Source organism: Mus musculus, chromosome 9, assembly GCF_000001635.26.
Source record: "Mus musculus strain C57BL/6J chromosome 9, GRCm38.p6 C57BL/6J".
In the NCBI taxonomy this organism is placed as follows: Eukaryota; Metazoa; Chordata; class Mammalia; order Rodentia; family Muridae; genus Mus; species Mus musculus.
Window position 1 is genome coordinate 119608064 of NC_000075.6, and position 15233 is coordinate 119623296.

A 15233-nucleotide genomic window follows, 5' to 3' on the forward strand; every position below is an offset into this window, starting at 1 on the left:
GACTCATGACACATGTTAGTATCATACATGTATGGGGAGGGGCATAAACTGGTACTTTAAGATATATAACGGTAGGGGTCTGGGGAGATATCTTGGTTTGTAAACAAGCACGAGGACTTGAATTTTACCTCCTATAACCTATGTAAAACCACCAGGTATTTGGAGAGTGTGCCTGTAATCTCACAGCTGGGGAGGGCAGAGGTAGGTAGATCCCTGGGGCTCATGCCCTGCCAGCAGAGCCTACGAGAGCTCGAGGCCAGCGAAAGACCTTATCATAAAAAGTGCCTGAAGAATGACACCAGAGATTGACCTCTGGCCTCCAAAGGCACATGTACATGTGTAGGCATAACACACACATGCGTGTGCACACACATACACACAAGAGATATGTTACTCTTGCTATACCTTTAAAAATATCAATTTTAATGGCCGACCCTCAGGTATTGTCCGGCAACTGCGAGCATGCAGTCATGCAAACCCTCATTAGCAGTGCCACCCCTATGCGACAGTGCCACCCCTATGCAACTTCTCCAAGATTGCCTGAGACCACCAGAAATGTCCTTGCCATGTGTCTCTGGAAGTTCTGGTTCTGAGAAGTTGGTAAATCACATCTCTGGTCACAAACAACACAAAGCGATGTCATCTTCTGAAAGTTCAGAAGAGATGTCAAAGTGGGGGAGTATTCTTGGCTTTTGATTCCTATTGGGGTGGGGGCTTTCTCAAGGATATCCCTATTCAGCTCTGACACCATGACCAGTGACATGCATCGGTGAGGCTGTAGGTTGGTGCCATCTCTGGAGGGAAAGGGTCAGCACAGCAGAGAAAGACATTAGAACCCGCCCCGTGCATGCTGGAGTGTCTTCACTGAGGTCCAGGGCTCTTCCCTTCCTTAGCAGTGACTTCATCTTCATTTTGCATTGAGCTAGATGTGCTAATGTTGGCCCTGTCACTCAGGCCCCTGGTGACGCTGTCATAGGATGGTGGGAAAGACGTAGCAGAAGCAGTTTCCGATTTGTCTGGGAGCCCACCGTTGTCATTTGCCATGAATGTAACATAGCCTTCCCTGGGGAGTGACACGCCATCCTCCTCAGCCCTGGGCACATGCAGGGGGTTGGAGAGCATCAAGGAGCGTTGCAACATGTAGTTCCGATAGGCCTTTTGAATAATGGTGGCTGAGATGTCTTCCTGCTTGCACCGGAGGGTGGTTGCTATTGGTTCATAGGATGCTTTGGAAAGATTAGTTGCCATAAACTTCTCTTCCATATTAGTCTTCAGAGAATCCAACTCCCCAGATTCTCCCAAGACATTCTTTGTGAAGGCAAAGAGGATGTCCAAACAGTGGATCTTATCTCCGGGGACCAACGGCAGGTCCATCTGGATTAATATATTCTGATTAGGTTTTGGGATTCTAAGAGGGCCAGAGAGTGTGTCTGCAAAGTCTGAGAGGGCAGAAAAGGCAATGAACTGGGTGGCCTCCGGGTCAAACTTCTCCCAGGTCTCATAGAACATGTCAAAGTCGTCCTCGCTCAGGGGCTCCGTGCTCTCTTCTGTGGCCACATTGAAGTTCTCCAGAATCACTGCAATGTACATGTTGACCACGATGAGGAAGGAGATGATGATGTAGGTGGTGAAGAAGAGGATGCCCACCGCTGGGCTTCCACAATTCCCCTTGGAGCCATTGCTGTTGGGCCGGTTGGGGTCGCAGTAGGGGGGTCCTGTGTTGAGGATGGGGCTGAGGAGGCCATCCCAGCCAGCCGACGTGGTGATCTGGAAAAGGCACAGCATGCTGTTGCCAAAGGTCTTGAAGTTGAACATGTCGTCGATGCCAGCCTCATCTATGACATTAGCGAAGCTGGCCATGCCGAAGATGGAGTAGATGAACATGACGAGGAAGAGGAGGAGGCCGATGTTGAAGAGGGCGGGCAGGGACATCATGAGGGCGAAGAGCAGCGTGCGAATCCCCTTGGCTGCTCGAATCAGCCTGAGGATGCGGCCGATCCTGGCCAGACGGATGACGCGTAAGAGCGTGGGGGAGAAGTAACTTTCTAGTGAGCTAAGGATCGCAGAAAACAACAGACCTGTGAAACGGGGCAGAGAATTATCTAATTAGTGTCTCAGATCGTGAGCTCTGATTAGGCTGGCCGTGATCACATTTCTCAGTGTAGGCATCTGCATCTGTATCCCAGGAGTCTGGGTTGGGAGTCTGACCTAGGTGTTGGTCCGACAGACCGTTCAGTAGCTGTCCACTGCAGTAACCATCCCTTCCTTGGGTGGTGTTTCAACTTTTCTGCTGTATTCTTATCTTTCTCCCTACCCAGAATATCTTATTAGTTAGCTTCTGTGGTTTGGTTAAAACCCTGCCTTCTTCATCTACAAGCATGTATAGGGATATCACAGTGAATCCCATTAATTTGTTCAATTAATATGTATTAATAATCACAATAAAACCCCCTCTCTTCCATAGCCAAGTTCAGCTGGAAGTGACTGTGGTCTAGTCCACATACCCATAATGCTTTGCTTCCAACATGACAGTACCACCATACCCACTTCTCTTTCCTGGTTCTGTGCTCCGGGTAGGCCAGGACCACCCTATGATTCATCTCCCTGTCTCCTACTGTGAAGATTGACTCAGTTCCTGGCACACGGGCCCACAGATAATTGTACGGAACTCACACTAATTATAAGGGAGGCTAGGAGTTGGGTAACTTGCTGACAGATGAATGAGATTGGTTCTGAATGGCCAGCTGCCTGCACAATGGTTTTAATTTATCTCTTTCATGTCCAGCTGTACTTGAACCCTATGTTAGGGCCCAGAGATAGGCATTTTCAGGGTCAGTTATGTCTCCCATCCTACCCATGATTAGGAAGGGCAGAAAGATGAAGAGTGCGTGTACCCACTATGTCATCTCCTGTGGGATTGTGCGCACATATAGCTTACGGATGCTCTGGGAAAGTTCTCGGGAAGTCTACTTCAACTATGGCACTCTTCCTCCCTGGAAGGTTTCACTCCTTCCAGACAAGTGCTGTGTAGCTTTTGTTTTCCCAGGATTGTTCAGGAGAGAGAGAAAATGCACACTTGCAACAATAAATGTCCCTCTGGTGGGAAAGACAAAGAGGAGGAAGAGAAGGAAGATGGACAGGTAGCCTCTTCAGGCAGTTTCCACCATAGTGGATTCCTGCTCAGTGGATGGGGCTGCCTCATAGGAACCAAGAACTGGTAGTTAGAAGCCCTTATGTGTCACAGGGCACAGGACACATGGTTGTTCTATATCGTTGATATGGTTGGCCAGACACGCAAGCTCCCATCAAAATGTCCTTGTGAATCTCTTACTTTGAAAGACAGATGAAACAAAATAAATAAAAACCCAAGCCCACTAGCCAACCGACTACAAAACCTCCTGTTGTGTTAAGTCCCATAAGTCTGAGAGGGAGGGCTCTCGTTTGTTTGCTTTTTGTTTGCTTTTTAAAGGAAGTCTCACTCTGCAGCCAAGGCTCACCTTGAATTCACTGTAACCCAGCTGACCTCAAATTCACAGTACTCCTCCTGCCTCAGCTTCTCAAGTGCGCGGATTATAGGCACTTGGCTTTACTAGCTGGGATACCACACCCAGCTAATAGTGTAAATCTCAGCACTAAGTAACTAATGAACTGACTAATTAGAAGGGAGAAGACTTTCAGAGGCAATGGATGCCCTTATGGTGTTGACTGTAGAAATGCTTTCATGGATATACAAACCCCCAAGCCTGACAGGTTGTATATATTAAGTACATGCAGTATTTGTTTTTGTATGTCAATTTTAACTCAATAATGTAGTTTTAAAAATCCCAGCAACAACCCAGCAGTAATATCAGGACAAAACAAAGACAGATTTTAAAAAGTCTCAAACAAATAAATGCCACCCAAGATACGGTTTTAACACCGGAGCAGGCTTGGGGAGGATGGGTTGCCGTCAGTTGTATATAGATGCTGCCAGGGCTTGGTAGCAAATCAGTGGGAAATTAAACCCACAGGGATGCTCTGACACGAGAAGTGGGTGGCCCAGGGTATAACTGGCCCGTGCATGTTTATGATTCAATACCAAATTGGTGAGTCAGGATGTGTCCTTTGAAGAATCAGAGGTCAATTAAACCACAGGCCCAGGGACAATGTGACAGTCTTCACTGTCAGCTTGCCTGGACTTAGGATAACCTGGGAGACGCAGTTCGGGGTATGTCTTAGGACATTTCTGAAAAGTTTAGCTTTTAGATCAGACCTGAATGTGGGTGATACCATGCCACGGGCTGGGGTCCCGGACTAAATGGAAAGGAGAGAGCGAGCTGACTGGGAACACAGTATGACCATTCTCCCTACGCTATTGCTGTGGCCTTTCCCTCAGTTGGCTGCATTCCTTAGGAGCCTAAGCAAGTCAGTTTGCTCAGCATGCCTTGGTTGTTGTGGCGAGGGAGCTAGTCCTTTAGAGGAGCACAGCTTGGTCTGAGTTTGGATTTACTTTGTAACTTTGCCTAACATTGTTAACCTCCAAGGCCCCATTGTAAATATATAACATGAGATCAGTGGCTCCTCCTACACAGGGCTGCTGAAATTCTGTGGCCCCCAGCCTGGACCTCCTACACATGGCTGCTGAAGTTCTGTGGCCCCCAGCCTGGTGCTCAGAACCCCGTAAGTAGGCAATTAGAGTGGCCTCGTTTCTCACATCAGATCCCAACCCCAGAACCACTGCACCCAAAATATAGGGGCTTCACCAACACCCAGTGTCTTTATAGCATTGATCTCCATGCATAGACCCTCACTTTTCTGTTCCCGTGATAACAAGATGAAGCTCACTGAACATCTTCTTCTGGGAACATCCTGTGGGTATTTAAAGTCTGCTGCCTTTGAAGGCTGCACAGACTGGAATCTTCTAACCTAGACCATGTGCTGGGAAATGTGAGCTGAGCCTGGGGAGGTGGCTCCCTTATAAAGCGGGGTACGGGAGCACATGCAGGTAATTCCAGTGCTCTTACAGCAAGGGGGGAGGTGGAGGCAGGAGGATCACCAGAAGTGTGGACTAGTTAGCCTGGTATAAAACTCGGAGAACAGTAAGACTCTTTGGCTCAAACAATGTGGAAGATGAGCGCTTATACCAGAGGAGTCTTCTGACCTCCACATGGACATCATGACACATTGTGTCTGCACACACACACACACACACACACACACACACACACACACACACCATGAGAGAGAGAGAGAGAGAGACAGACAGACAGACAGACACAGACACACCATGAGAGAGACAGACAGACAGACAGACACAGACACACCATGAGAGAGACAGACAGACAGGCAGGCACAGGCACAGAGAAAGAGAGGAGGGATTTTTAAAAAAATCAAGTTAGCAGTTTCCTTGAATTAAAAGGAAGAGCTAAACACCCCCAAGCAGGCACGAGGCTCCCCCAGCACACGGCTGCCACTTACTAGAAATGGACAGAATCACCACAATGAAGTCGAACACATTCCAGCCGTTGGTGAAGTAATACTGCCGAAGGGCGAACATCTTCATCACACACTCGCCCGTGAAGACGGCCACGAAGAACTGGTTGATTCTGCCCAGGACCTTCGTCTTCTCCTCGCTCTGATTGTCGGTCTCCACCATCATGGTGATCATGTTGAGGCAGATGAGAGCCATGATGATGATGTCAAATGCTTGCCTGGTCACAATGTCAAACACGAAGCCCTGGTACTTATTCTGAGAGAGAGAGAGAGAGAGAGGGGAGGGGGAGGGGGAGGGGGAGGGGGAGGGGGAGGGGGAGGGGGAGGGGGAGGGAGAGGGAGAGGGGGAGGGGGAGGGAGAGGGAGAGGGAGAGGGAGAGGGAGAGGGAGAGGGAGAGGGAGAGGGAGAGGGAGAGGGAGAGGGAGAGGGAGAGGGAGAGGGAGAGAGAGAGAAGGAAATCTCAGGCCAGGCTGTTTCAGTCTCCAGTATCCAACTCCTAGGCACGAGGGTTCCTCTGGCTCCAGTCTAGATTCTTCCTCCCTTTGCAAGCCCTCCAGCCTATGAGCTGACAGTGTGTGGTTTCTGCAAGTTATTTGCCTCTATCACCAAACTGCAGCCTCTCTGAGGGCAGTTCCTGCGTCCATCTTGCTTACAGTTTGAATTCTAGCATCTGCATAGTGCCCTCCATGCAGAAGGTCCTCAGGAAATTGAGGGAACAGAAGACAGAACGAGCAGCTGCGAGTTAAATACCTCAACATTTGATAGCTACCTGACTAGTGTCCACTATATCTATAACTCTCACTGGATGGATACTGTGTCCAGGGTTCCATGTGTGTGGCCACAAGGGTCTGGGTGAACAACCTGCCAGGATTCTTCCAGAAGCTTTCAAGTGGGTGGGGGGAAGTGCTCCTGCAAAGCCAATCCCTGCTGATGCTTCACAGTGGGGGCAGGGTTGCTACCCTGCTGGGTTAGAGCAGAGAATCAGACCAGAGAGGACCTGGCTCTGTGTGTGACTACTGGCTTAAGCCACTTAGCCCTTCCCATGTCATCACTGAAAATGCAGAGGAAAAATATAGAGGCCCGTTCATGGTTACATGACTTCTACTCAAACTATGCAAGCATCAGATTAGGGTAGGCAGCCCAACTTTTGGCTGTTCCAAGCTCAGCCTGTGGGCAGGGCTCACATCACGCTCTGTGCCCTCAGGGACGGTGAAGGGTGATTGACAACAGGATAGCCCGGAGTCTATCATTTTCTCATAATGTGGAGTATGTGAAACCTACTCTGTGATTTCTGTAAGAGAGAGCACTACAGAATAAAATCACCCAGTCTCGTAGAGCCTTTAGCTTTCCCAACAATGAAGACAAGATTCAGAATGTGGGCTTTACCAGAGGCAAGGGGTGCGGTGCCTGCATGCTTTGGGAAATCATTTTGTGGTACTGTGTTAGCTCTGCCCTGAGCAACACCCACACACAGCGTCTCAGCCAATGCTCTGCTCGGCTCCCAAACACATCGGTGGAACATTCCAGAGACAGATGCTGGATGGAAAGAAAGCTGGTCCTGGGAGGAGTGGAGGCCTTTGTGCCCCTCCGTTTGACCATCAGACTACTGGTACACAGACCCTGAGCAACTGAATTTCCCTAGGAGTCTCATGCTGGGTGAAGGAATAGAAGAGCAAAGTCCTGTGCCAGCCAGAGGGGAGCTTGTCTCCCAGGAAGAGATTTTTTGCAGTTTTGGCAACCGGTCAGGCTGCAGGATAGACTGGAAGTAAGTTAGTGACCGGTCAGTGACAGGCAGGACCATACTTGACCAGGGCTTCCTATGCATATCTCCCACTGTCTATTTCAACCTAAAACTCAAATCAGGACTTAGAGGATAGACTTGGGCATCTGTGATCTCTTTATTTCTTTCTCTTTATTTGTGGCCATGTTGAATAATCTCCTCTCTCTGGTTTCCAGTCTTACTTGTCTCTCTACTTAGCACTTTGAGGATGGGAGTTAGAGTCCCACTTGTTAGGTCTGCCAGAGCCAGGCTTGTACCCTAAAATTTCCAGTAATATCAGATAAGGTAGGAAAAATCCCCCTTGCGTTTCCTTTTTGGTTCCAGGCATTAGGGAGGATCAGGCTTATGTAGCTGTGCAGGTGGTATCAGGTTACAAATGCTGGCCAGAACACAGACCATGTTGCCTGGAATTCCAACAGTAGCTCCATACCTTTGTATCTACAGGACAGTTTTTGAAATGGAGCCCACCCACTCCCAGGGATAATGAGAGGAAGAATCTCCAGTGGCCTGTGGGCTGCTGAAGTGTGGAGAGGCTGGAGAGAAACATCAAAAGCTCGCTTACTCTAAGGAGTGGCTCAAACACAGGGCTCTGGTTTCTGCGGGAGCTCAGTGATGGTGTGAGGCCAGCGAAGGCCCTGGAGCTCAGCTGCTTGCTTCTTAGCCTCTCACTTGAGTCCCACTGGCTGGACTCAGCTTCCACCTGAATCTGTTAACTTTGAGGTTGTTCTCACCCACTGATGTGTGCGCACAGGTGCTTGTGCACATGTGTATGTGATATGATGTATATAAATGTGTGTGTGAGGGTGTGTGTGTGTGTCCATCTTAAGGAAGCCCAGCACACTCTTGCACAGACTCACCCAAACCCAGTTATCTTCATCTTATGGGACTTTAAAGGTGCCCCTGCCATTCCAGAGCCTGGAACCCCCTGCGGTTCATTCCTGATCTGATACTTCTGACCAGATTCTAGATAGCAACAAATCGATTCTCATTATCGACACACAAAGTGTGTTGAACGTGACAGCTCTCTCCTCCCTGTAAATGTCCTGACAGCCTGGACTCACTGGAGTAACCCATAGGAGGGCCACACCATGGGGTAGAAATCCTAACCACCCTTACTATTTTTTACTGTTTCCAAGGCCACCATGGAAGCCTAAGGTTGTTGGGCGTTACAGAACTCATCAGACAAGCGTGACGGACGCACCCACAGAGCTGCTTTCACTTTATTTAAACTTCTCACTATTGGGGCCTGGGAGCCTCATCACTTCCACCTCTAAACTCACCCCAGATCTCCCCACACAGAGCTGGCCAGGCTTCCATTCAGCCCAGGCTTAGGATGAATTAATTTGCAAACCTGCTCAGGGAGAGAGAAACCCAGGGGCTCACCAAAGGCCGTGGGATGGGCTTCTGGGGTTTCTTGGAGCCCAGCTTCTTCATGGCATTGTAGTACTTCTTCTGCTCCTCTGTCATGAAGATGTCCTGGCCCCCTAGGTAGAGGAGAAGGACCTGCTGATGTTATTAAAATAACAAGATCCCCCAGACATGCCAAAACCTGAGTGTTCTGAGAGGAAGGACCACTTCAGCCTTCCTATCTCCTCTGCGAGAATGATAAGGGAAGGCCTGGCCTGAGAGGGAATGGCCCATTGCAGACTCCCTGCCGAGGTTTGTTTCTACAGCCAAATGCTCTACCACAGTGCTATGCCCACTAACGACTCTGAAGTGAGCACCTGGATAAGATCCAGTGCCCGGGTTTCTGAAGCAAAGCTTGTTTCTATTCTACAGTACCAAGAGTGGAGAGGGCTTGGGAATAGGACTCTAGGAGTAGATGCGGGCACAATGGGAAAGTGTTTTATACCTTTAACACTCCTATCTTATATTATAAATATAGCTAAATAATTGGGATAGGTTCCTATGAAGCTACGGGAAGGGTAGAGGTAAGAAACTCCTTCCCCAGAAGGTTGGGATTCTGAGAGTGCCTACGGCGTTGGTCCTTCCTGAGACGTCCTGACTCTGTCCCTTGGGGGCTTAACGCTAGAGTGGCAGGTGCTAGAGCTCTCTCTCCCTATCGGAACTTAAGGCTTCCTCTGTGACTTTGGCTCCAGCTGAGGAGGCCAGGGTCACTTTCCTGGAGGATGGGACTCTCGAGGAGCATGGCTAACACTGCAAACATAGCTCCCCAAGCAGTAGCTGCAGCAAGCACCAGACAGCAGTGAGGACCAAACCCAAGGGTCGAATATCAGCTTGTCGCTACAGATAGGAAGCGCTGTAAGTCTCACTGGCTTCTAGCCACGTGGCCACAGCTGACTGAGGGAAGGGAAGCACACGATTCATTACGGCGGCGGACACGCCGGAGGCCCACTTATCTTTTTTTTCTGTTGATTGAAGTTGTCAATGATGACCCCGACAAAGAGATTCAGCGTGAAGAAGCCACCGAAAATGATGAAGACGACGAAGTATAGGTACATGTACAGGCTCTCCTCCCAATTGGGCTGACTGTTGATCTGTGGTCAAATAAAACAGGAGATGCAATGAGGGCGAGTGGCTTAGGTTCCCCTGAAAGCCAATGCCAAGACATGACCCTGGAGACATGACCCTGGAGACATGACCCTGGTTCTTTATCCCATGAAGGGGGTTTGAGGGGGCTGGGAAGAAGCCACAGGTGAGAGGGGCTGAAGGGGTATTAATAACTAGGTGGCTGCTGCTGCAGGCAACTGTAGCTCCACCCTGGTGGAGAACACAACCCACAATGGGACCACCAGCGAATAAGGAAGTATGATGCTTGTCTGTGAACCCCCCAATAAGAGGTGTCCAGAAACATCCCACCCGTGTCCTGCTGGGTGAGGCCACAGAGCAAGATCCGAGGAGCTGAGAAAGGCTTCAAACAGAGGATGGGAATCCCAGGGGACGAGGGGACACTGGCAGGATGTCAGTTGTGCCTACCATGGCAGGAAGGGGCCCTTCCCATCATCAGCACTACTGTTAGGATTTGAATGTGGAATGTCTCCCAGAGGTTCATTAGTGTTTGGATATTTGGTTCCTAGTTGGTGCTGCCATTCAGGAAGGTTGTGGAACATTTAAGATAGAAAACCTGGCTGAAAGATGTGAATTATTTCCTGTCTACTCTGCTTCCTGACTGGGTGTGCAATGGGACCAGATGCCTCCCTCTCTTATCATGTCTTCCAGGCCAGGGGAGACCATATCCCCTTTGAACTGTAAGCCAAAACAACTTCTTTACATTGTTTCTTGTCAGGTGTTTGGTCATAGCAACAAGAAAACCACCTCTCTACACAGCTGTTGACGCTAAACAGTGGCAACGGACATGCTGGAGAAGTCTAAGGAGCACACACAGAAGGAGGCAAGCTAGCAGGGCTCAAAGACCCAAAAACATAGCCGCTGGATGTTGCCACAGAGATGGGTTGTGGGAAGCTGTGGGTGCCTGACTCTTCTGGCACCAAGGCCTTTTACATTTCATCACACAGAGTTGCTGCAACAGGGCACACAGACGGGAAAGCACAGGAGTGGAGACTCACATCTCGAGAATCGACAGCTGCATACATAATGTCCATCCAGCCTTTGAAGGTTGCCTGGAAACAAGAAGGTGGATGACAATCAGTGTCTGTCTGTTTAACTGGACCCGTCTGAAAGTGTGAACAAAACCACATCTCTTGTCTCCAGTTTTACCATTCTTTCTTTTCGAAAGGTCAATGATTTTAAAATTTATTTATTTATTTATTTATTTATTTATTTAAAATTTTAATTTATTCTTCTCTCATATATTATATCCTACCTGAAATTTCCTCTTTTCCCTCTTCCCCGCCCAGTTTCCTGCCCTTGTTTTAACATTCTTTGTGTGTGTGTGTGTTACCTGTTTTCATGCACGTGTGTGCAGAAGACAGAGGAAGTTGTCTAGCATCCTTTTCAATTGCTGTCTGCCTTATTCCCTTGAGGCATACTTGCTCACTGAACCCGAGGCTCACACTTTATTCTTCAGCTAGGATGGTGGCCAACAAGCTCTCCTGATGCTTCTGATTTCACACCCCCAGCACTGAGGTTAGAGGCGAGTGCCGGCACGCCCAGAATTTTACATGGGCGAAGAGGATCTGAACTCAGGTCTTCATGCTTGCATAGCAATTGCTCATGAGCCACCTCCAGGCCCAGGTTTAGCATCCTTGAAGTCTCAAAAGCAGATGTGCTTTGTAACATGTCCCAGGCATGAAAGAGACTTAGCTCTCTCCAGCCTGTTACAGGGTCTGATGGGCTATTTGAATAACACATTTGTCCAGTTTTCTCATAAAGCCCCAGTTCCTGCATCCTGTCCTGACTATCATCTCCAGGGGTTAAACCTAGTGCCTGATAGGCCGCAGCTACACAGAGGTTACTTGTTCCTTCAATGCATGAACCAGGGGGTGGAATACAGGAACTCATAGGCAAAGAAATGTGACAGATGTGTAACTGTAACCACACCACAGTGAACACAGGACTGAGTGAAGGTGTAGATATAGACAAGTGTGCAGCATGAACACACTTGACCATTATCAATAGTATCCATCATTGCAACAAACTCAATTAGCTGTAATTGATTTACCATACAGGAGACAGCAAGCAGCGAAAGATAAAGCCCTGTAACTAGACAAGGCTGCCCACTTTCTCCCTAGCTTTTCAACATAGTACTTGAAGTATTAGCCAGAGCAATTCGACAACAAAAGGAGATCAAGGGGATACAAATTGGAAAAGAGGAAGTCAAAATATCACTTTTTGCAGATGATATGATAGTATATGTAAGTGACCCTAAAAATTCCAACAGAGAACTCCTAAACCTGATAAACAGCTTCGGTGAAGTAGCTGGATATAAAATTAACTCAAACAAGTCAATGGCCTTTCTCTACACAAAGAATAAACAGGCTGAGAAAGAAATTAGGGAAACAACACCCTTCTCAATAGCCACAAATAATATAAAATATCTCGGCGTGACTCTAACGAAGGAAGTGAAAGATCTGTATGATAAAAACTTCAAGTCCCTGAAGAAAGAAATTAAAGAAGATCTCAGAAGATGGAAAGATCTCCCATGCTCATGGATTGGCAGGACCAACATTGTAAAAATGGCTATCTTGCCAAAAGCAATCTACAGATTCAATGCAATCCCCATTAAAATTCCAACTCAATTCTTCAACGAATTAGAAGGAGCAATTTGCAAATTCATCTGGAATAACAAAAAACCGAGGATAGCAAAAACTCTTCTCAAGGATAAAAGAACCTCTGGTGGAATCACCATGCCTGACCTAAAGCTTTACTACAGAGCAATTGTGATAAAAACTGCATGGTACTGGTATAGAGACAGACAAGTGGACCAATGGAATAGAATTGAAGACCCAGAAATGAACCCACACACCTATGGTCACTTGATCTTCGACAAGGGAGCCAAAACCATCCAGTGGAAGAAAGACAGCATTTTCAACAATTGGTGCTGGCACAACTGGTTGTTATCATGTAGAAGAATGCGAATCGATCCATACTTATCTCCTTGTACTAAGGTCAAATCTAAGTGGATCAAGGAACTTCACATAAAACCAGAGACACTGAAACTTATAGAGGAGAAAGTGGGGAAAAGCCTTGAAGATATGGGCACAGGGGAAAAATTCCTGAACAGAACAGCAATGGCTTGTGCTGTAAGATCGAGAATTGACAAATGGGACCTAATGAAACTCCAAAGTTTCTGCAAGGCAAAAGACACTGTCTATAAGACAAAAAGACCACCAACAGACTGGGAAAGGATCTTTACCTATCCTAAATCAGATAGGGGACTAATATCCAACATATATAAAGAACTCAAGAAGGTGGACCTCAGAAAATCAAATAACCCCCTTAAAAAATGGGGCTCAGAACTGAACAAAGAATTCTCACCTGAGGAATACCGAATGGCAGAGAAGCACCTGAAAAATGTTCAACATCCTTAATCATCAGGGAAATGCAAATCAAAACAACCCTGAGATTCCACCTCACACCAGTGAGAATGGCTAAGATCAAAAATTCAGGTGACAGCAGATGCTGGCGAGGATGTGGAGAAAGAGGAACACTCCTCCATTGTTGGTGGGATTGCAGGCTTGTACAACCACTCTGGAAATCAGTCTGGCGGTTCCTCAGAAAATTGGACATAGTACTACCGGAGGATCCAGCAATACCTCTCCTGGGCATATATCCAGAAGAAGCCCCAACTGGTAAGAAGGACACATGCTCCACTATGTTCATAGCAGCCTTATTTATAATAGCCAGAAACTGGAAAGAACCCAGATGCCCCTCAACAGAGGAATGGATACAGAAAATGTGGTACATCTACACAATGGAGTACTACTCAGCTATTAAAAAGAATGAATTTATGAAATTCCTAGCCAAATGGATGGACCTGGAGAGCATCATCCTGAGTGAGGTAACACAATCACAAAGGAACTCACACAATATGTACTCACTGATAAGTGGATACTAGCCCAAAACCTAGGATACCCACGATATAAGATACAATTTCCTAAACACATGAAACTCAAGAAAAATGAAGACTGAAGTGTGGACACTATGCCCCTCCTTAGAAGTGGGAACAAAACACCCATGGAAGGAGTTACAGAAACAAAGTTTGGAGCTGAGATGAAAGGATGGACCATGTAGAGACTGCCATATCCAGGGATCCACCCCATAATCAGCATCCAAACGCTGACACCATTGCATATACTAGCAAGATTTTATCGAAAGGACCCAGATGTAGCTGTCTCTTGTGAGACTATGCCGGGGCCTAGCAAACACAGAAGTGGATGCTCACAGTCAGCTAATGGATGGATCACAGGGCTCCCAATGGAGGAGCTAGAGAAAGTACCCAAGGAGCTAAAGGGATCTTCAACCCTATAGGTGGAACAACATTATGAACTAACCAGTACCCCTGAGCTCTTGACTCTAGCTGCATATGTATCAAAAGATGGCCTAGTCGGCCATCACTGGAAAGAGAGGCCCATTGGACACGCAGACTTTGTGTGCCCCGGTACAGGGGAACGCCAGGGCCAAAGGGGGGGAGTGGGTGGGTAGGGGAGTGGGGGTGGGTGGGTAAGGGGGACTTTTGGTATAGCATTGGAAATGTAAATGAGCTAAATACCTAATAAAAAATGGAAAAAAAAAAAAAAAAGATAAAGCCCTGTATACAAACAAGCCTGCTCCGTAACCCTATCAATCACAAGCCTCATGGATGGTCCATCTTTTTATTTTATTATGTAGACTTAGCCAACAGTAGCCCTGTGAGCTCACACTCATTAGTGAGGTCTTCTCATCAAGGCCTGTCATCTGTGGAAATACAGAGTGGTTTCAGCTCACACTCAGTGCTGCCTCTTGTAGCATCTTATGGAAGAATCTGGAAGCTCCATTTACTAAGCAGCCAAAGGCACAGAGAAGATGGATCTCAGACTTGACTTACCACCTGGAGAAGCGCGAGGTAGCCCATAGCAACGTTGTCGAAGTTGACTTTGACGTTAACCCAGAAGAAGTGGCCAGTATTGTTTTGATTGTAACAGTCAGACTTGTTAGTCACGAATGTCGAATTCACGACGGAAAATGGGTTGCTTCTGGTGTCGACACATCTCGAAAATTTCCCGGCGAAGAGGTTCACACCCATGATGCTGAAGATGAGCCAGAAGATGAGGCAGACGAGGAGGACGTTCATGATGGAGGGAATGGCGCCCACCAAGGCATCCACCACTACCTGGTGGGAAACAGAAGAAGACCTGAAATCCCCAAATGTCCCTTTCTGTGCTTCTTACACACATACCTGCGTGTGGAGACTGGAAGACGATCTTCAGTGTCATCTTTAGGAATCCCACCCACCTCCTCTGAGGCAGTCTCTCATGGCCTAGAACTCACCAGGTAGGGTAGGCTGCCAATGAGCCCCAGGGATCTGCTTACCTCTACCTCCCCAGGGATCTGCCCACCTCTACCTCCCCAGGGATCTGC

The 15233-nt window shown here is 47.7% G+C and overlaps 1 protein-coding gene across 4 annotated transcripts in view; it reads right to left on the bottom strand.

Annotated features, from left to right (window-relative positions):
• Window positions 1–392: 392 nt before the first annotated feature.
• Window positions 393–15233, bottom strand: part of Scn10a (sodium channel, voltage-gated, type X, alpha) — a 110867-nt gene continuing 96026 nt past the window's right edge. The window contains exons 23-28 of one of the 4 annotated variants that reach the window (NM_009134.3): window positions 14701–14985; window positions 10781–10834; window positions 9614–9751; window positions 8637–8741; window positions 5458–5728; window positions 393–2078 (exon numbers count right to left, since the gene is read on the bottom strand). In NM_009134.3, coding sequence (NP_033160.2) covers window positions 862–2078; window positions 5458–5728; window positions 8637–8741; window positions 9614–9751; window positions 10781–10834; window positions 14701–14985 — 2070 coding nt within the window. In that variant the 3' untranslated portion in view covers window positions 393–861. Of the gene's footprint in view, window positions 2079–5457; window positions 5729–8636; window positions 9752–10780; window positions 10835–14700; window positions 14986–15233 lie in introns of those variants that run through there. The other 3 variants (NM_001205321.1, XM_017313223.1, XM_017313221.1) reach the window with 3 other exon arrangements.